The following is a 22,691-nucleotide window of genomic DNA, read 5'->3' as shown; positions in this document are numbered from 1 at the left end:
AGTGTTTGTGAATTAGAATTTTTAGTGAATTACCGAGTTGTATAAAATAACAGGCGCATTTGACCGATGGTGTATTCATTCGTATTTTCTCTAACGTCCTAGTGGATGCTGGGAACTCCGAAAGGACCATGGGGAATAGCGGGCTCCGAAGGAGGCTGGGCACTCTAGAAAGATTTATGACTACCTGGTGTGCACTGGCTCCTCCCACTATGACCCTGCTCCAAGCCTCAGTTAGATTTCGTGCCCGGCCGAGGTTGGATGCACACTAGGGGCTCTCCTGAGCCCTTAGAAAGAAAGTATAGATTTAGGTTTTTTATTTTCAGTGAGACCTGCTGGCAACAGGCTCACTGCAGCGAGGGACTAAGGGGAGAAGAAGCGAACTCGCCTGCTTGCAGCCGGATTGGGCTTCTTAGGCTACTGGACACCATTCGCTCCAGAGGGATCGACCGCAGGCCCAGTCCTTGGTGTTCGGTCCCGGAGCCGCGCCGCCGTCCCCCTTACAGAGCCAGAAGCAAGAAGAGGTCCGGAAAAACGGCGGCAGAAGACATCAGTCTTCACCAAGGTAGCGCACAGCACTGCAGCTGTGCGCCATTGCTCCTCATACACACTTCATACTCCGGTCACTGAGGGTGCAGGGCGCTGGGGGGGGGCGCCCTGAGAAGCAATAAAAACACCTTGGCTGGCAAAAACTCCACAATATATAGTCCCAGAGGCTACATATGTGGAAAATACCCCTGCCAGAATATGGAAAAAAGCGGGAGAATAGGCCGCGGAAAAGGGGCGGAGCTATCTCCTGCAGCACACTGGCGCCATTTCTCCTTCACAGATCCGCTGGAAGGAAGCTCCCTGGCTCTCCCCTGCAGTCTACACTACAGAACAGGGTAAAAACAGAGAGGGGGGGCACTAAATTTAGGCGCAATATATATATATATATTCTATAAAACAGCAGCTATAGGGGACATAACTCAGTTAGTCCCTGCATTATATAGCGCTCTGGTGTGTGCTGGCATACTCTCACTCTGTCCCCCCAAAGGGCTTTTGTGGGTTCTGTCCTCATTCGGAGCATTCCTTGTGTGTGTGCGGTGTGTCGGTACGGCTGTGTCGACATGTTTGATGAGGATAATGATGTGGAGGCGGAGCAGATGCCTTTAGAAGGGATGTCACCCCCTGCGGGGCAGACACCTGAGTGGATGGGCTTATGGAAAGTAATGAGTGCACGTATAGACTCCCTATATAAGAAAATCGACGACATGCCAAATGTGGGACAGCCGACTTCTCAGCTCGTGCCTGCCCAGGCGTCGCATGGGTCATCAGGGGCTCTAAAACGCCCGCTACCTCAAGCAGACCCAGATGTCGACACTGATACTGACACCAGTGTCGACGACGATGAGTCTAACCTGATGCCCACTAAGGCCATTCACTGCATGATTGAGGCAATGAAAGAGGTGTTACACATTTCTGATATAACTACAGGTACCACTAAAAAGGCTATTATGTTTGGAGAGAAAAAACTACCCGTAGTTTCTCTAACGTCCTGAGTGGATGCTGGGGACTCCGTAAGGACCATGGGGAATAGCGGCTCCGCAGGAGACTGGGCACATCTAAAGAAAGCTTTAGGACTATCTGGTGTGCACTGGCTCCTCCCCCTATGACCCTCCTCCAAGCCTCAGTTAGATCTCTGTGCCCGAACGAGAAGGGTGCACACTAGGGGCTCTCCTGAGCTTCTTAGTGAAAGTTTTAGTTTAGGTTTTTTATTTTCAGTGAGACCTGCTGGCAACAGGCTCACTGCATCGAGGGACTAAGGGGAGAAGAAGCGAACTCACCTGCGTGCAGAGTGGATTGGGCTTCTTAGGCTACTGGACATTAGCTCCAGAGGGACGATCACAGGCCCAGCCATGGATGGGTCCCAGAGCCGCGCCGCCGGCCCCCTTACAGAGCCAGAAGACAGAAGAGGTCCGGAAAATCGGCGGCAGAAGACATCCTGTCTTCACCAAGGTAGCGCACAGCACTGCAGCTGTGCGCCATTGCTCCTCAGCACACTTCACACTTCGGTCACTGAGGGTGCAGGGCGCTAGGAGGGGGCGCCCTGAGCAGCAATAAAAACACCTTGGCTGGCGAAAATACATCACATATAGCCCCCAGGGCTATATGGATGAATTTTAACCCCTGCCAGAATCCATAAAAAAGCAGGAGAAAAGTCCGCGAAAAAGGGGCGGAGCCTATCTCCTCAGCACGCTGGCGCCATTTTCCCTCACAGCTCAGTTGGAGGGAAGCTCCCCTGGCTCTCCCCTGCAGTCACTACACTACAGAAAGGGTTAAAAAAGAGAGGGGGGCACTAATTAGGCGCAGTATTAACAATACAGCAGCTATAAGGGGAAAAACACTTATATAAGGTTATCCCTGTATATATATAGCGCTTTGGTGTGTGCTGGCAAACTCTCCCTCTGTCTCCCCAAAGGGCTAGTGGGGTCCTGTCCTCTATCAGAGCATTCCCTGTGTGTGTGCTGTATGTCGGTACGTTTGTGTCGACATGTATGAGGAGAAAAATGATGTGGAGACGGAGCAGATTGCCTGTAATAGTGATGTCACCCCCTAGGGGGTCGACACCTGAGTGGATGAACTGTTGGAAGGAATTACGTGACAGTGTCAGCTCTGTATAAAAGACAGTGGTTGACATGAGACAGCCGGCTACTCAGCTTGTGCCTGTCCAGACGTCTCCTAGGCCGTCAGGGGCTCTAAAGCGCCCGTTACCTCAGATGGCAGATATAGACGCCGACACTGATACTGACTCCAGTGTCGACGGTGAAGAGACAAATGTGACTTCCAGTAGGGCCACACGTTACATGATTGAGGCAATGAAAAATGTTTTACACATTTCTGATAATACGAGTACCACCAAAAAGGGGTATTATGTTCGGTGAGGAAAAACTACCTGTAGTTTTCCTGAATCTGAGAAATTAAATGAGGTGTGTGATGATGCGTGGTTTTCCCCCGATAACAACTGATAATTTCTAAAATGTTATTGGCATTATATCCTTTCCCGCCAGAGGTTAGGGTGCGTTGGGAAACACCCCCTAGGGTGGATAAAGCGCTCACACGCTTGTAAGATACCCTCTCCTGAGATGGCCGCCCTTAAGGATCCTGCTGATAGAAAGCAGGAGGGTATCCTAAAATGTATTTACACACATACTGGTGTTATACTGCGACCAGCAATCGCCTCAGCCTGGATGTGCAGTGCTGGGTTGGCGTGGTCGGATTCCCTGACTGAAAATATTGATACCCTAGATAGGGACAGTATATTTTTGCCTATAGAGCATTTAAAAGATGCATTTCTATATATGCGTGATGCACAGCGGAATATTTGCCGACTGGCATCAAGTCAAAGTGCGTTGTCCATTTCTACCAGTAGAGGGTTATGGACACGTCAGTGGTCAGGTGATGCGTATTCCAAATGGCATTTGGAAGTATTGCCTTAATAAGGGGAGGAGTTATTTGGGGTCGGTCTTTCAGACCTGGTGGCCACGGCAACAGCTGGGAAATCCACGTTTGTACCCCAAGTCGCCTCTCAACATGAGAAGACGCCGTATTATCAGGCGCAGTCTTTTCGTGGACAAGCGGGCAAAATGTTCCTCATTTCTGCCCCGTGACAGAGGGAGAGGAAAAAGGCTGCAGAAATCAGCCAGTTCCCAGGAACAGAAACCCTCTCCCGCCTCTGCCAAGCCCTCAGTATGACGCTGGGGCTTTACAAGCAGAATCAGGCACGGTGGGGGGCCCGTCTCAATGAATTTCAGCGCGCAGTGGGCTCACTCGCAAGTAGACCCCTGGATCCTTCAGGTGATATCTCAGGGGTACAAATTAGAATTCGAGACGTCTCCCCCTCGCCGTTTTCCTAAAGTCGGCTTTACCGATGTCTCCTTCTGACAGGGAGACAGTTTTGGAAGCCATTCACAAGCTGTATTCCCAGCAGGTGATAATCAAGGTACCCCTCCTGCAACAGGGAACGGGGTATTATTCCACACTGTTGTGGTACCGAAGCCGGACGGCTCGGTGAGACCGATTCTAAATCTAAAATCTTTGAACACTTACATACAGAGTTTCAAATTCAAGATTGAGTCACTCAGAGCAGTGATTGCGAACCTGGAAGAAGGGGACTACATGATGTCTCGGGACATCAAGGATGCTTACCTTCATGTCAAAATTTACCCTTCTCACCAAGGGTACCTCAGGTTTATGGTACAGAACTGTCACTATCAGTTCAGACGCTGCCGTATGGATGGTCCACGGCATCCCGGGTCTTTACCAAGGTAATGGCCGAAATGATGATATTCCTTCGAAGGAAGGGAATTTTAGTTATCCCTTACTTGGACGATTCCCTGATAAGGGTAAGATCCAGGGAACAGTTGGAGGTCGGTGTAGCACTATCTCAGGTAGTGTTGCGGCAGCACGATTGGATTCTCAATATTCCAAAATCGCAGCTGGTTCCGACGACTTGTCTTCGGTTCCTAGGGATGATCCTGGACACAGTCCAGAAAAAGGTGTTTCTCCCGGAGGGGAAAGACAGGGAGTTATCCGAGCTAGTCAGGAACCTCCTAAAACCGAGCCAAGTCTCAGTGCATCAATGCACAAGGGTTCTGGGTAAAATGGTGGCTTCCTACGAAGCAATCCCATTCGGCAGATTCCACGCAAGAACTTTCCAGTGGGACCTGCTGGACAAATGGTCCGGGTCGCATCTTCAGATGCATCAGCGGATAACCCTGTCACCAAGGACAAGGGTGTCCCTCCTGTGGTGGTTGCAGAGTGCTCATCTTCTAGAGGGCCGCAGATTCGGCATTCAGGACTGGGTCCTGGTGACCACGGATGCCAGCCTGCGAGGCTGGGGAGCAGTCACACAGGGAAGGAATATCCAGGGCTTATGGTCAAGCCTGGAGACATCACTTAACATAAATATCCTGAAGCTAAGGGCCATTTACAATGCTCTAAGCTTAGCAAGACCTCTGCTTCAAGGTCAGCCGGTGTTGATCCAGTCGGACAACATCACGGCAGTCACCCACGTAAACAGACAGGGTGGCACAAGAAGCAGGAGGGCAATGGCAGAAGCTGCAAGGATTCTTCGCTGGGCGGAAAATCATGTGATAGCACTGTCAGCAGTATTCATTCCGGGAGTGGACATCTGGGAAGCAGACTTCCTCAGCACGACCTCCACCCGGGAGAGTGGGGACTTCACCCAGAAGTCTTCCACATGATTATAAACCGTTGGGAAAAACTCGACAGGTATTGCGCCAGGTCAAGGGACCCGCAGGCAATAGCTGTAGACGCTCTGGTAACACCGTGGGTGTACCAGTCAGTGTATGTGTTCCCTCCTCTGCCTCTCATACCCAAGGTACTGAGATTGATAAGATGGAGAGGAGTAAGCACTATATTCGTGGCTCCGGATTGGCCAAGAAGGACTTGGTAACCGGAACTTCAAGAGATGCTCACGGAGGATCCGTGGCCTCTACCTCTAAGAAGGGACCTGCTCCAACAAGGACCCTGTCTGTTCCAAGACTTACCGCGGCTGCGTTTGACGGCATGGCGGTTGAACGCCGGATCCTGAAGGAAAAAAAAGGCATTCTGGATGAAGTCATCCCTATCCTGATCAAAGCCAGGAAGGATGTAACCGCAAAACATTATCACCGCATTGGCGAAAATATGTTGCGTGGTGCGAGGCCAGTAAGGCCCGACGGAGGAAATTCAACTGGGTCGATTCCTACATTTCCTGCAAACAGGAGTGTCTATGGGCCTGAAATTGGGGTCCATTAAGGTTCAAATTTCGGCCCTGTCAATTTTCTTCCAAAAAGAACTAGCTTCAGTCCCTGAAGTTCAGACGTTTGTAAAAGGGGTACTGCATATACAGCCTCCTTTTGTGCCTCCAGTGGCACTTTGGGATCTCAATGTAGTTTTTTGGGTTCCAAAAGTCACATTGGTTTGAACCACTTAAATCTGTGGAGTTAAAATATCTCACATGGAAAGTGGTCATGCTGTTGGCCCTGGCCTGGGCCAGGCGCGTGTCAGAATTGGCGGCTTTATCCTGTAAAAGCCCTTATCTGATTTTCCATTCGGACAGGGCGGAATTGAGGACTCGTCCTCAGTTTCTCCCTAAGGTGGTTTCAGCGTTTCACCTGAACCAACCTATTGTGGTGCCTGCGGCTACTAGGGACTTGGAGGACTCCAAGTTGCTAGACGTTGTCAGGGCTCTGAAAATATATGTTTCCAGGACGGCTGGAGTCAGAAAATCTGACTCGCTGTTTATCCTGTATGCACCCAACAAGCTGGGTGCTCCTGCTTCTAAGCAGACTATTGCTCGTTGGATTTGTAGTACAATTCAGCTTGCACATTCTGTGGCAGGCCTGCCACAGCCAAAAATCTGTAAATGCCCACTCCACAAGGAAGGTGGGCTCATCTTGGGCGGCTGCCCGAGGGGTCTCGGCTTTACAACTTTGCCGAGCAGCTACTTGGTCAGGAGCAAATACGATTGTAAAATTCTACAAAATTGATACCCTGGCTGAGGAGGACCTGGAGTTCTCTCAATTGGTGCTGCAGAGTCATCCGCACTCTCCCGCCCGTTTGGGAGCTTTGGTATAATCCCCATGGTCCTTACGGAGTCCCCAGCATCCACTTAGGACGTTAGAGAAAATAAGAATTTACTTACCGATAATTCTATTTCTCGTAGTCCGTAGTGGATGCTGGGCGCCCATCCCAAGTGCGGATTGTCTGCAATACTGGTACATAGTTATTGTTACCAAAAAATCGGGTTATTGCTGTAGTGAGCCATCTTTTCTAGAGGCTCCTCTGTTATCATGCTGTTAACTGGGTTCAGATCACAAGTTGTACAGTGTGATTGGTGTGGCTGGTATGAGTCTTACCCGGGATTCAAAATCCTTCCTTATTGTGTACGCTCGTCCGGGCACAGTATCCTAACTGAGGCTTGGAGGAGGGTCATAGGGGGAGGAGCCAGTGCACACCAGATAGTCCTAAAGCTTTCTTTAGATGTGCCCAGTCTCCTGCGGAGCCGCTATTCCCCATGGTCCTTACGGAGTCCCCAGCATCCACTACGGACTACGAGAAATAGAATTATCGGTAAGTAAATTCTTATTTTTTCCCCCATCAGATGAATTAAATGAAGTGTGTGAAGAAGCGTGGGCTTTCCCTGATAAAAAATTGGTAATTCCTAAGAAGGTACTAATGGCGTTCCCTTTCCCGCCAGAGGATAGGTCACGTTGGGAAACACCCCCTAGAGTGGATAAAGCGCTCACACGTTTGTCTAAAAAGGTGGCACTACCGTCTCCGGATACGGCCGCCCTCAAGGAACCTGCTGATAGAAAGCAGGAGGCGATCCTGAAGTCTGTATATACACACACAGGCATTATACTTAGGCCAGCTATTGCGTCAGCTTGGATGTGCAGTGCTGCCGCTGCGTGGTCAGATAAACTGTCAGAAAATATTGACACATTAGACAGAGACATGATCCTGTTAACCATAGACCATATAAAAGACTCAGTCTTATATATGAGAGATGCACAGAGGGAAATCTGCCGACTGGCATCTAAAGTAAGTGCATTGTCCATTTCTGCTAGGAGAGGCTTATGGACTCGCCAGTGGACAGGAGATGCGGATTCAAAAAAACACATGGAAGTGTTACCATATAAGGGCGAGGAATTATTTGGGGATGGTCTCTCGGACCTAGTTTCCACAGCAACGTCTGGGAAGTCAGCATTTTTACCCCATGTCCCCTCACAGCCTAAGAAGGCGCTGTTTTATCAGGTTCAGTCCTTTCGGACCCAGAAAAACAGGCGTGGAAAAGGCGGGTCCTTTCTGTCCAGAGGCAGAGGTAGGGAAAAAAGGCTGCAACAAACAGCAGGTTCCCAGGAGCAAAAGTCCTCCCCCGTTTCGTCTTCCAAGTCCGCCGCATGACGGTGGGGCTCCACAGGCGGAGCCAGGTACGGTGGGGGGTCGCCTCAAAAATTTCAGCGATCAGTGGGTTCGCTCACAGGTGGATCCCTGGATCCTGCAAATAGTATCTCAGGGGTACAAGCTGGAATTCGAGGCGTCCCCACCCCACCGGTTCCTAAAATCTGCCTTGCCGATTGCTCCCTCAGACAGGGAGGCGGTGCTAGCGGCAATTCACAAGCTGTATTCCCAGCAGGTGATAATCAAGGTACCCCTACTTCAACAAGGCCGGGGTTATTATTCCACACTATTTGTGGTACCGAAACCGGACGGTTCGGTGAGACCCATTCTAAATTTGAAATCCTTGAACACGTACATAAAGAAATTCAAGTTCAAGATGGAATCGCTCAGGGCGGTTATTGCAAGCCTGGACGAGGGGGATTACATGGTATCCCTGGACATCAAGGCTGCTTACCTACATGTCCCCATTTACCATCCTCACCAGGAGTACCTCAGATTTGTGGTACAGGATTGCCATTACCAATTCCAGACGCTGCCGTTTGGACTGTCCACGGCACCGAGGGTATTTACCAAGGTTATGGCGGAAATGATGATACTCCTTCGAAGAAAGGGAGTTTTAATTATCCCGTACTTGGACGATCTCCTAATAAAAGCGAGGTCCAAGGAACAGTTGTTGGTGGGAGTAGCACTATCTCAGGAGGTGCTGCACCAGCACGGCTGGATTCTGAATATCCCAAAGTCACAGCTGGTTCCGACGACACGGCTACTGTTCCTGGGTATGATTCTGGATACAGTCCAGAAGAAAGTGTTTCTCCCGGAGGAGAAAGCCAGGGAGTTGTCATCTCTAGTCAGAGACCTCCTGAAACCAAAACAAGTATCAGTGCATCGCTGCACACGGGTCCTGGGGAAGATGGTGGCTTCTTACGAAGCAATTCCCTTCGGCAGGTTCCATGCCAGAATCTTTCAGTGGGACCTGTTGGACCAGTGGTCCGGATCGCATCTTCAGATGCATCGCTTAATAACCCTGTCTCCAAGAACCAGGGTGTCTCTACTGTGGTGGCTGCAGAGTGCCCATCTTCTAGAGGGCCGCAGGTTCGGAATACAGGACTGGGTCCTGGTGACCACGGATGCCAGCCTTCGAGGCTGGGGGGCAGTCATACAGGGAAGAAACTTCCAAGGACTATGGTCGAGTCAGGAGACTTCCCTTCACATAAATATTCTGGAACTAAGGGCCATCTACAATGCCCTAAGTCGAGCAAAAGCCCTGCTCCTACACCAGCCGGTGCTGATCCAGTCAGACAACATCACGGCAGTCGCCCATGTAAATCGACAGGGCGGCACAAGAAGCAGGATGGCGATGGCAGAAGCCACAAGAATTCTCCGATGGGCGGAGAATCATGTACTAGCACTGTCAGCAGTGTTCATTCCGGGAGTGGACAACTGTGAAGCAGACTTCCTCAGCAGACACGACCTCCACCCGGGAGAGTGGGGACTTCACCCAGAAGTCTTCCAGATGCTGGTAAACCGTTGGGAAAAACCACAGGTGGACATGATGGCGTCCAGTCTCAACAAAAAGTTAAAAAGATATTGCGCCAGGTCAAGGGACCCTCAGGCGATAGCTGTGGACGCTCTAGTGACACCGTGGGTGTACCAGTCGGTTTATGTGTTCCCTCCTCTGCCTCTCATTCCAAAGGTATTGAGAATAATAAGAAAGCGAGGAGTAAACACAATTCTCGTGGTTCCGGATTGGCCAAGACGAGCGTGGTACCCGGAACTTCAAGAGATGCTCTCAGAGGACCCGTGGCCTCTACCGCTCAGACAGGACCTGATACAGCAGGGGCCCTGTCTGTTCCAAGACTTACCGCGGCTGCGTTTGACGGCATGGCGGTTGAACACCGGATCCTAAAGGAAAAGGGTATTCCGGAAGAAGTCATTCCTACGCTTATTAAGGCCAGGAAAGATGTTACGGCAACGCATTATCACCGCATATGGCGAAAATATGTTGCATGGTGCGAGGCCAATAAGGCCCCAACAGAGGAATTTCAACTAGGTCGATTTCTGCATTTCCTGCAAGCAGGAGTGGATATGGGCCTAAAACTAGGCTCCATTAAAGTACAGATCTCGGCTCTGTCGATTTTCTTTCAAAAAGAACTAGCTTCAATACCTGAAGTTCAGACTTTTGTAAAAGGAGTGCTGCATATTCAGCCCCCGTTTGTGCCTCCTGTGGCACCTTGGGATCTCAACGTGATGTTGAGTTTCTTAAAATCACATTGGTTTGAGCCACTAAAAACCGTGGATCTGAAATATCTCACGTGGAAAGTGGTCATGTTATTAGCCTTGGCTTCAGCCAGGCGAGTGTCAGAATTAGCGGCTTTATCATGTAAAAGCCCTTATCTGATTTTCCATATGGATAGGGCAGAGTTGAGGACTCGTCCTCAATTTCTCCCTAAGGTGGTGTCAGCGTTTCACCTGAACCAGCCTATTGTGGTGCCTGCGGCTACTAGTGAATTGGAGGACTCCAAGTTGCTAGACGTTGTCAGGGCCCTGAAAATATATGTTTCCAGGACGGCTGGAGTCAGGAAAACTGACTCGTTGTTTATCCTGTATGCACCCAACAAGCTGGGTGCTCCTGCTTCTAAGCAGTCTATTGCTCGCTGGATTTGTAGTACAATTCAGCTTGCACATTCTGTGGCAGGCATACCACAGCCAAAATCTGTAAATGCCCATTCCACAAGGAAGGTGGGCTCATCTTGGGCGGCTGCCCGAGGGGTCTCGGCTTTACAACTTTGCCGAGCAGCTACTTGGTCAGGGGCAAACACGTTTGCAAAATTCTACAAATTTGATACCCTGGCTGAGGAGGACCTGGAGTTCTCTCATTCGGTGCTACAGAGTCATCCGCACTCTCCCGCCCGTTTGGGAGCTTTGGTATAATCCCCATGGTCCTTTCGGAGTTCCCAGCATCCACTAGGACGTTAGAGAAAATAAGAATTTACTCACCGGTAATTCTATTTCTCGTAGTCCGTAGTGGATGCTGGGCGCCCATCCCAAGTGCGGATTGTCTGCAATACTTGTACATAGTTACTGTTAACTAAAGGGTTATTGTTGAGCCATCTGTTGAGAGGCTCAGTTGTTTTTATACTGTCAAACTGGATATAGTATCACGAGTTGTACGGTGTGATTGGTGTGGCTGGTAAGAGTCTTACCCGGGATTCTAAATCCTTCCTTATTATGTCTGCTCGTCCGGGCACGGTGTCCTAACTGAGGCTTGGAGGAGGGTCATAGTGGGAGGAGCCAGTGCACACCAGGTAGTCATAAATCTTTCTAGAGTGCCCAGCCTCCTTCGGAGCCCGCTATTCCCCATGGTCCTTTCGGAGTTCCCAGCATCCACTACGGACTACGAGAAATAGAATTACCGGTGAGTAAATTCTTATTTTTTTTCTTTGACTTCCAAAAAAATACGAATGCCCTCATCACTGCCGAGATTTGAGTTTAGTAAATTCCCAAGATGACACTTTGAAGAAAAAACACCAACTCTGTCAAAATCGGGACTTTAGTAAATATACCCCGTGGAGAGCACCCCAAGATTTGTGACTCTGCCAGTCATTCCGGGAGCGTTGTCAAACATGCTGAGGACCTGTCAATAAAATAACACCAATGGTATCAGCTATATGTGTTTTCAACCTTATTCAACACTTCTGTGTTTTCCTTAATGATAAATAGGCCCCCAAAGCTTAATTGTGCAACTATATAAGAAGAACTAGGTTATTATACAGTCAAATACCTTTTACTTCCGCCTTCCTGAGAACAATTCCTGGGTTTTCTCTTTCAGTGTGGAAAGACTGCCTTGGCAAACTTTATAGCGGATGCCACAGAATATATTGGTGGGGAATATAGTCCAACTCAAGGTGTAAGGTAATATACAACAGATATTTTATTAACAGTGCCTACATAATATGCCTTGCTAAATTATATACATCAGTCCCTGCCCCCGTGGATTGTACAATCTATCTCACACACACACACACTAGAGTTATTTTTTGTCTAAAGCCAATTCACCTACAAATGTTTCTAGACCATGGTAGGAAATCAAATAACCTGGATGAAATCCGCACAAACATGGGGACACATATAAACTCCACACATAGATCCTAGGTTAGGATTGAACCCATGACCCTAGAAATGCTAACCACTGTGCCACCTGTGTTATCTTCCCTTTGAAGTGTTAGGCCTATAAGTGTTAAGGAGCTGATGATGATTCCAGCACATTGGTCCCTGCCCCAGTACAGATTATAATGTATAAAGAAACACATGGCAATTTTGTCAGAATCCCATTATGCAGGCAGTATAAAAGATGGAGCCACGTTCATCTTGGCTTCTCTGCTGCGCCTAGGTGCACCAAGGTTTATTAGCATAAGCCCTTCATCTATTGTTCTCAGCTGCAATACAATACATAGAGAACAATACAGCAGGGGATTAAATCATTACAGCAGGGGATTAAGTCCAACTGCCCTGGCTCAGTTAATCCTATTAAAGGCATAGATGAGGAGGGCTCCTTCTGTAGTAAATATGAATTGCAGGAGGAAGCTCATTCGAACACCGGAAAAACATACTGTAGAAACTCTGCAAAGATTGTTTCCAGGTTAGAATTGAACTCAAGGCTCCTATGCATAATACAAATGGGACCAAAACATATTTTACTTTTAGTTTTAGTTTTATTCTAGCCTTTGGGCTCAATGCAGTTATCAGATTTATTATGCAGAATACTAAAGACTTGAGATGGTTTGCAACAGTAGAGACGCTTCTGGTGAAATTGTATGTTTCACTGACCCTTTAATAACTTCCTTGGCACTGTAGTATGGGATTCATAATAACAGCATCAATATTGCATCATACATTTATGAATTTCTAAATAGAGAGCCAACTCACCTGGAGGCACGCCAATTTAGAAATACGGTGCTTTTATCATGTAGTAGAATACACCAGAGCAGAGATGCCTTCCTGTGGCTGGTGGCTTACCATATGTTTGCAAATATATTGAACTGTGATCTCTGCATTGCTATTATCATGTAGGCTGTATGTCTCATTTGCTGGTCCATCATGGTGTGCTGGGGGAATTTCATTGTTTTTTTCTAGTCTATATTAACCTTCCCTTACATGCGCCTGTGATGGACCAAGAAATTGATTTGAGCAACTGCCATTCTGTGTATCATATGTTGTATTTCGTAAGAAGTCAGAGCATCTATCTTTTTATATGGGTGCTCAAATGTTTGCACGTTTCAATCTGTTCAGCAAATAAATAATAATTGTGCATTAAACTATGCAGACATTTGTCATATTTGAGTTTACACTCAGTAGCAGATAGCAGTGCTCCTCACAGTGATTATATAGCAGGCGGTGTATCTGTGAATAGACATCATCCCCACCCAGCCCCAACATTTGTTTATTTTATCTTTGTTGTTTTTGGAGTCCTCTGGATACTGGGCTTCAGGATAATACATCCCACATGAGTTTTCTTTTAATATTTTTCTTATTGTAGCCTTCAATAAAGATAGAGAATGAAAAAAAACCTGCAGAAATGTTTCCACAAAATACTAAAACGAAAGAAATAACAATAGATATTCGTTTCTATGTACTTTTATCTTTCTTTTTATTGTTTGTTTTATCTCGTGCATGTGTTTTATATTCTCGGGATCAGAAAGCTGTTTAGATTTCTTTTGTACTCTATAACAAAGACACCATTCTAGTCATGAACAGATGTGCCGAGTGTACGAAGACTTATTGTGAAGTCTTCAGACTATAAGATAATGGGCATTACTTCAGGAGAGTAATGTAAATAATCATATTAAAATGCTGATCTTGCTAAATATTTGTTCTTTTATGGCTTTACTACATAATAACCAATCTATTTTTTTTAATTTGCAGAATATTAGAATTTGAATGTCCAAGTGTTAATGGGAACAAGGGACTCGGATGTGAAGTTGAACTGTGGGACTGTGGAGGCGATCACAAGTAAATGCCTATACCTTGCTTTAGGACAGGGATGGGGAACCGTTGGCCCGCCATCTGTTGTTGAACTACACATCCCAGCATGCCTTGCAATAGTTTTAGCATGGCCAGATAGCAAAACTGTAGCCGGGAATGCTGGGATGTGTAGTTCAACAACAACTGGAGGGCCAAAGGTTCCCCACCCCTGCTTTAGGACAATAACAAACTTCGATGTAAAACTAGTCTCTCTATGGTAGAACGTATAACGCCATTGTCATTGTAACAAGCACTCTCCCACTCTGACAGCCGGTACAAGTTTATATGTGAAATCCTAACAATAAAGGCTGTTAATACAGCTGATCGGCTAGGCTTAAACCAGCTGCATCAACATGTCCCACGTTTTCATCCAAACATTTCCTAGCTGTTGGCCTAGAAGAAGTATTTGTTGGGGGATCTAGTAATTAGGAAAGAGCGGTTTATTTTTGGAAATTGTTTAGTTCCCATTTTTTTTTTAAATTGTTTTGGTTTTTATCATTCAGAAAAAATGCCGAAATGTTAATCCTGTCCTATTTATTTTGTTTGTATTATAATAATAACTGGGAATTTAGGGCCTGATATAGAGGGTATCCGGATAACAGATCTATACTGTCTAGATCAGTGGTTTACCAAACTGTGGGGTCTATTTACTAAGCCTTGCATGGAGATACTTTATCTCCATCCAAGTTATCAGCCAATCAGCTCCTTCTGCCATGCCACAGGCTGGTTTTGAAAAATGACAGGAGCTGATTGGCTAGTACTTTATCTCCGTCCACTTAACCTCCATTCAAGGCTTAGTAAATAGACCCTTCTGTCCTAAAGGACAGCTGCATATCATTTTAATAATCAGAAGCTGCTTGTACACATTACATTACATCGAAGACGCATTTTTTGCAGAATAAAACGTAAAAAAAAGATGCTCGGCGCCACTGAGTCACACGGCACTCATGTGTTATGTGTAACGCAACTTATAATGCACAGAGCAAAGCTGTAAGTAGACACATCTGTATATCTAAACTTGGCCACAGGTGACTTAATTAGTACCACTTTGATAAAAATCATCTGTGCTAAGCCATGTATATTTTTTAAATCCTGGACTGTTAGGGGTCCTTGGGGACCGAGTTTGGGAATAATCGGTCTAGATAGTCAATAGGTCGACACTATTTGGTGGACATGGTATCTGGTCTATAGATCTACACTAAAAAGGTCTACAGTCAATATGTCGACATGTAAAAGGTAGACAGTTCAATAGGTTGACACACATAGTCGACTTTTAATTTATTTTGAATTTTTCATACTTTACCATCCACGTGGACTACGATTGGGAATAGTAACTTGTGCGAGACGCCTTGCCTGAAGCATGTGCGGCGACGTAATACACTTATGGGGCTTTTTCTGTGGCAGAAAAGTGACAAAATTTCCCTCCCAAAAAATGAAGTCTGTCTTTTTGGTGCTGACCATTTCCATGTTGACCTTTTGACCCTGTCAACCTTTTCACCCTGCCGACCTTTTCTACTGTGTACCTATTCTATTTCAACCTTTTGACCCTGTCGACCTAATGCATGTCTACCATTAGAGGTAGACGTATTGACTGTAGACCTTTTTAGTGTAGATCTAATAATTCACACCCAGTCGAAACCATATGGCGACATGGTCAAAAGGTCAACAGGTAAATGGTACAGTGCTTATGGTCGACAGGTTTAAAAGAGCGACATGACAATGGTCAACACACATATGGTCGACCAAAACTTTTTTGTGGTTTTTCATATATTTTTCAACTTTTGCTTAAATCTACCTTCCACATGTACGACGATTGGGAATAGTAACCTAGAAAATGACGCCAAAAAAACTTGTTTCAACCTTTAAACCCTGTCGACCTAATGCATGTCAACCATATGGGGACAACCTCATGATTGTCTAACTAATTACTGTAGAGCTTCTATACCTCACCCATACAGAGATGTATGCTAATGCCACCGCTGCTGCGAAGATGTACGCCGTGGCTGTATTGTATTGAGATGAACTGCAGCTTCAGTACAAAGACGCAACCATCAGATGCTCATTGGGCAAACATACACATTCTGCGTTACCCTATGTTTGCGCAGCATGGCCGCTGGCAGTAAGGCGAAAGAGCGAATTTAACTGCATACAGAATGGCAGTCGCAAGCTGTGACACGTCCCAGAAATGGTTGTGACGCGCTACATTTGAGTAGGCACTTCCCCACTACCGCCCACAAACATTCCCTGACTGTCAATCAGTTTGCAACTAAATCCTCACTGCGAACACCATTGCAAGACCATTGCGGACCATGTGCAGGGCGACTTATGTGCAGTGGCAACAAATCACTCCGACGTATACAAAAACAACATTGCGTACAACTCTGAATCAGTCCCACAAATTACATGGCAGCCTATATGGCAATTTTTTTTTTTAAGTGTATGTCCACCTATCTAGAGTTTCTGCAGCAGACATTGGGTTCCACAGGGAAACATCGGGGTGTAGAGTGGATCTTGATCCAGCGGCACCAATAGGCTAATGCTTTAGGCTGTCCCAGGATGCATTTGTGCCTCCTCTGTAACACACCTACAGGCACTTTGAGCTTAGTTTCAGTTGATGTCTGCAGCAGCAGGTCACTTAACAGGAGGGCTGCACTTGGCAGCCCTGAAAAAGCTTTTTCTGACAGAGAATGTCTTCAAAACTGGGCTGTCAGCGCTGTACATCATGGTGACACTTCAGCGCTGCAGCTCCATCACCTCCCAAGTGGCGTCACATACTCCTGCGGCCTGTTCCCGGGTACTTGCGGCTGAGACGCTTCGGCTCTAGGCACAAGGTCGCAGTTGCTCTCCTGGTTCAAGTGGCTGCTACGGGGAGGAGGTAAGAGGGTCCTCCAGGCGGGACCCGCCATTAATTCGTGTTCCGTCCACGACCTAGGTAGATGGGTCGTAGCTCTGGCGTAGACACTGTCACCGAGCAGGGACTACACTAGACTACCAGGGCAATAGAGCACAGGTCGGGTGTACTAACGCCCAATTTAATAAGGCTCGCTAGTACCTTGGGTGGAAGTCCAGCATAGGGGAGCCGTCGCTTGACCTGTAGCCTCTCCCCGGCCAAAGGTGCCATCTACTGCATATTTTCCCGCCCTAGAGCTGCCTCACACTCCCTCACTCCCTGACTGAGACGCTGGGTGCCATCTTATAAGCATAGATGCGGCTGGTCTCTGGGACTGCCGGGCAAGGTCTCTCTTGTAAAGCCACTTGTATACAGCGCTGTGACTTTACAAACCCTTGAGTATTCTACATGTCTTTATACAGACTGCGTTAGTTAAGAAAAAGTGTACCTATTACAGGATATATTGTGCGAGTATTCTACCTCCGGTCTAGGACTGTGCTGTGTTTTATTTATATTTATATATATATATATATATATATATATTGTACTGCAGAGAATGTCTGCACACACAATTCCTATAGCAGCTTGTTGGGGTGTCACCAAATCTTCATGTTTAGAGAAAAGCAATCCTCTGGCATGAATATTTATAATAGTTCAAAGTGCACTCACCAATCCAATATAACTCCACTAAAGTTTTATTTGTGGCAAATAGGCATAGACATCATTCCGACGTTTCAGTCCCCCCTGGGACCTTTGTCAAGGTTCAGGTGCTATACACAAACTGCCTCCCTATATCCCCCCACCCTACATAAAACATAAAGCAATCCCAAAAACATGGCATGTACAGGGATCCACCAGTATTACATAAACATAGACAAACAATCATATACATAGATAGATATATCAGGCACATTTCCAGCTCTTACCAGTAACTCCAGACTCTCTTAAACCTCACCTGTAGAATCATATTCTCATATACGCGCGCGTCCCGCTGGTGGAACGCACGCAACCAGAAGTAGACTGGGCGGTGAACCGCATAGTGTTTCCTCCCGGCTGCAGCATCTCAATTAAACCAACAGAAGGGGCAGGCACCATGCTCTCACCAAAATGCCTTCCCCCTGCAACACAGCACCACAGGACAATCGTCCACGTGTGTAAAAGTGTATTACTGATTAAGCAGCATTGCTGCACATCTATAAATGAGAACATTATTTAATATTGGTTTAGTTACATATAGGTATTAATACTATATCCAAATATAATAGTAAGCGGGCAATGGTTATGAGCTGAAAATGTGACCTGAAAAAAAAGAAAAAAGAAGAATAAGAGAAACAGACTGAGGACTGTCATAGATCACAGCCTGAGATATCACATGTAAAATATCCGCAACCTATTTACAGCATCTTTATGAACACATCACTGCACAGCTCCACCGATCGCCCCACACTCCAAACCTATATATATATATATATATATATATATATATATATATACACAAACAAAGAACCCAGCACTCACCAAAGTAAACTCACTTATCCTCAACAATTCAATAAATAAATGATGGGGGTTTAGTTGGTGGATTGGCCAATGCACGGAAGCCTGCATACCGATTTTCAAGGTACCCCACCTTCATGCAGGTCCTACACTATCACAGAGTCTTAAAACCTGACCACTTCACTGCTGTTACACATATCATCTGCCTGCTAGATTTAATGTGTACCTGCCACAGACTTTATGGCTTTTAAAGGCACACTAGTCACCTATTGCACTGGCTCAAAGATGATTGTTAAGGAACAGCTGAGACAGGTTCAGGATAATAAAGTCCACACAGGGGTGCATGAGAAAGCTAGTGGCCACGGTTAATAAGAGCTAACCATAGATTAACCCCATCGTATACACACAGAGAAAAAACCACAGCACTCACCACACCAGAAGCGGGGCACAGCTATGCACTTACCACTCACAGGGTGGGGTGCATGTAACACAGCACTCTCCACCACAAAAGCGGGGTACACAGCTGTACTTACCACTCACAGGGCGGGGTGCATGTAGCCCATGACCACATCGCTCTAATAAATACAAACAAAGAACCCAGCACTCACCAAAGTAAACTCACTTATCCTCAACAATTCAATAAATAAATGATGGGGGTTTAGTTGGTGGATTGGCCAATGCACGGAAGCCTGCATACCGATTTTCAAGGTACCCCACCTTCATGCAGGTCCTACAAGACTCTGTGATCGTGTAGGACCTGCATGAAGGTGGGGTACCTTGAAAATGTATTGAATTGTTGAGGATAAGTGAGTTTACTTTGGTGAGTGCTGGGTTTTTTGTTTGTATTTATTAGAGCGATGTGGTCATGGGCTACATGCACCCCGCCCTGTGAGTGGTAAGTACAGCTGCGTACCCCGCTTTTGTGGTGGAGAGTGCTGTGTTACATGCACCCCACCCTGTGAGTGGTAAGTGCATAGCTGTGCCCCGCTTCTGGTGTGGTGAGTGCTGTGGTTTTTTCTCTGTGTGTGTGTGTGTGTGTGTGTGTGTGTGTGTGTGTGTGTGTGTGTGTGTGTGTGTGTGTGTGTGTGTGTGTATGTATATATATATATATATATATATATATATATATATAATATAATATAATATGCATAAAAAATATACATATAAAATACACAAAGTAAAAAATGAGAAAAAATGGAAAAAAATCATATAGACGAGAGTGATTCGCCCCTTAGAAAGCCACACACTTATAAAGGTCCGGACATGTCACAGGAAAATGCTCCAATGTATTGTACCGTTCAGGCCTTTTGGCCACACAGTGTCAAGTCTGTGTATCCAGTATGCTTCTCTGCGTAAGAGGATTTTCGCACGGTCACCCTCTCTCGACAATGGAGGTATTCTGTCAATTAGCATATATCGCAGTGATGACAGTTGATGCTGATGTTGGACAAAATGCCTTGCCACAGGTTTGTCGGAGTTACCAGATTTCAGTGCCAGACGTATATTGGATCGGTGGTTAGATATCCTCTCACGAAATGATGTCGTTGTTTTGCCCACATATACTAGTGAGCACGGGCATAATAGTATATATACCACAAAGTCTGACGTGCATGTCAATCGGTGTCGGATTTGTATCCTCTGACCACCATGTGGATGAGGGAAGGTGTTACCCGTCATCATACTTCTGCATGTGACGCAATTCGGGCATTTGTAGAATCCCAGCTTCGCAGAGGGTAACCAACCCTCCTTTTCTTTACCTATAGACATGTCAGGGCGCATATGTATGTCACGAAGATTCGAACCCCTTCTATACGCAATAAGGGGTCTTTTAGGGAGCGACTTCTTAAGGACATTGTCAGTTGCCAAAATATCCCAATCTGGTAACTCCGACAAACCTGTGGCAAGGCATTTTATATATTTATCTTTACATATACTAGTCCAGCGCAGTTTTATTGTTATAATCATTATCTGCGTTGCCTGTAACTATGTGTGCCTGTATCTGCTGTGTGGTTTCACTTTCAGTGTTTCCCAGATATATCCATCACTATATTCTGTACCTTAAGAGACTAGGGGGTAAATTTACTAAGATGGGAGTTCTATTTAAGATGGGATGTTGCCCATAGCAACCAATCAGATTCTACTTCTCATTTATCTAGCACCTTCTAGAAGATAATACCTGGAATCTGATTGGTTGCTATGGGAAACATCCCATCTTAAATAAAACTCCCATCTTAGTAAATTTACCCCCAGGTGCGTCAGGGTCATATTTGACAGCTTTCTTCTTGAACCAGCTTGCTGTTTGGTGTTAAGACCCATGAGTGCCGTGTCCCTTTGCTTTGTATATATGTATATATATATATATATAAATATATATATATATATATATATATATATATATATATATATATATATATATATATATATATATATATGTGTGTGTGTATATATATATATATATATATATATATATATATATATATATATACAAAAGTCCGTGCGCAAGTCTATTCTCCAATCCGTGGAACCACAAGTCCCAGCTTCCAGAATATAATTTCCAAGACCAACCAGGTGTGTCCTATGGTATCTATAGGTCTCCGTTGCACATTAGATCCTTGAGATCGGCGTCTCCTTTAAGCCAGTATCCACTACCAGCAGACAATGATTTCTAAAATATGAATGAAAAAGGGCGCCTCATAGTGCATAAACCAGTTTTGAACAAGGATTTATTTTCACTTCTTTATACACACTCAGTTTAAAAGTGACGTACCAGATGCGGCGGTCTCAACCACCGTAAGTATACACGTATAGTAACACATGAGTGGGTATACCACCAGCAGTATCGATCAGCAGGCTCACCACCGACGTCTGCTCCTTCACGCCAGGCCACACCCCTACGCGTTTCGTCACGATGGACTTCGTCAGAGGGTTGGCCCGGCGTAGCACAACCTTCCAATAAATAATAACACTCATCCAATCTAGGTAACGGCATTATTACCACATTTAGATAAAAATATATATATCCACTAGGTGGGGATGCACTCTTGCTGTAATGAAACCAATCAATGTCATGCGTGTGACTGCATGTCACACGCATGACGCCTCCGGTCCTGACACTGTGAACATTAACAGCTGTGGCTGCATCCACTTTTGATGATGTCTATATATACAAGCTTGATGGACATTGAGCCCTTCGCCATCTGCATAAATCATTTTGTTATGTATATTGAATGAACCCCTGCGGACTTATGGTGTGTGACAGATACTTTTTTGTCTTGGTTAATGCAATTGAATATCTGATCTGATGAATCACCTGTCTTGAGAAAGGCCTGTTAACAGGCCGAAACGTCGTCATTAAAAAGCTACGGTGACATTCGACTGTTCTACATTGATTGGTTTCTTCACAGCGAGAGTGCATCCCCACCTAGTTGATATCCTCTATATAATAGTGGGCCTTATGGTTTATTGGAAGCACCCGCCTTGTATGTCTTTTATTTGAGGATGTGAGTGCAGGAGCGCCCCTGGAGAGAGAGAGATATATATATATATATATATATATATATATGTCCCAATACAGAAGACAGCGGCACTCAGGGATTTTAGAAATGTAAAGTTGTATTCAAAAAGTACAACAAAAGCCGACGTTTCGGGGCTCACCCGCCCCTTTGTCAAGGGTTACACACCTTGACAAAGGGGCGGGTGAGCCCCGAAACGTCGGCTTTTGTTGTACTTTTTGAATACAACTTTACATTTCTAAAATCCCTGAGTGCCGCTGTCTTCTGTATTGGGACTCTGCAAAATTTCTCACTAGAAGGCACCAGGGTAATCTTAAGCATTTGGGAGGAGTTGCTTCAGCAAGTACCATGTCTGTTCCAAGACTTACCGCGGCTGCGTTTGACGGCATGGCGGTGGAACGCCGGATCCTAAGGGAAAAAGGCATTCCGGAAGAGGTCATTCCTACCCTGGTCAAAGCCAGGAAGGAGGTGACCGCACAACATTATCACCACATGTGGCGAAAATATGTTGCGTGGTGTGAGGCCAGGAAGGCCCCACGAAGAAATTTCAACTCGGTCGATTCCTGCATTTCCTGCAAACAGGAGTGTCTATGGGCCTCAAATTGGGGTCCATTAAGGTTCAAATTTCGGCCCTGTCAATTTTCTTCCAGAAAGAATTGGCTTCACTTCCTGAAGTCCAGAAGTTTGTCAAGGGAGTACTGCATATACAACCCCCTTTTGTGCCTCCAGTGGCACTGTGGGATCTCAACGTAGTTCTGGGATTCCTCAAATCACATTTTAAACCGCTCAAATCTGTGGATTTGAAATATCTCACATGAAAAGTGACC

At 46.0% G+C, this 22,691-nt stretch overlaps 1 protein-coding gene across 3 annotated transcripts in view; it reads left to right on the top strand.

Annotated features, from left to right (window-relative positions):
- The window catches only part of IFT22 (intraflagellar transport 22), a 56,054-nt gene that overhangs the window by 16,721 nt on the left and 16,642 nt on the right, over nt 1–22,691 (top strand). The window contains exons 2-3 of one of the 3 annotated variants that reach the window (XM_063956049.1): nt 11,777–11,859; nt 13,870–13,956. In XM_063956049.1, the coding sequence (XP_063812119.1) occupies nt 11,777–11,859; nt 13,870–13,956 (170 nt within the window). The remainder of the gene's footprint in view (nt 1–11,776; nt 11,860–13,869; nt 13,957–22,691) is intronic. The other 2 variants (XM_063956051.1, XM_063956050.1) reach the window with 2 other exon arrangements.

Source organism: Pseudophryne corroboree, chromosome 2 (genome assembly GCF_028390025.1).
Source record: "Pseudophryne corroboree isolate aPseCor3 chromosome 2, aPseCor3.hap2, whole genome shotgun sequence".
Lineage (NCBI taxonomy): Eukaryota > Metazoa > Chordata > Amphibia > Anura > Myobatrachidae > Pseudophryne > Pseudophryne corroboree.
Note: the sequence above shows the minus strand (reverse complement) of the source record. Positions and strands in the feature narration are given on the sequence as shown.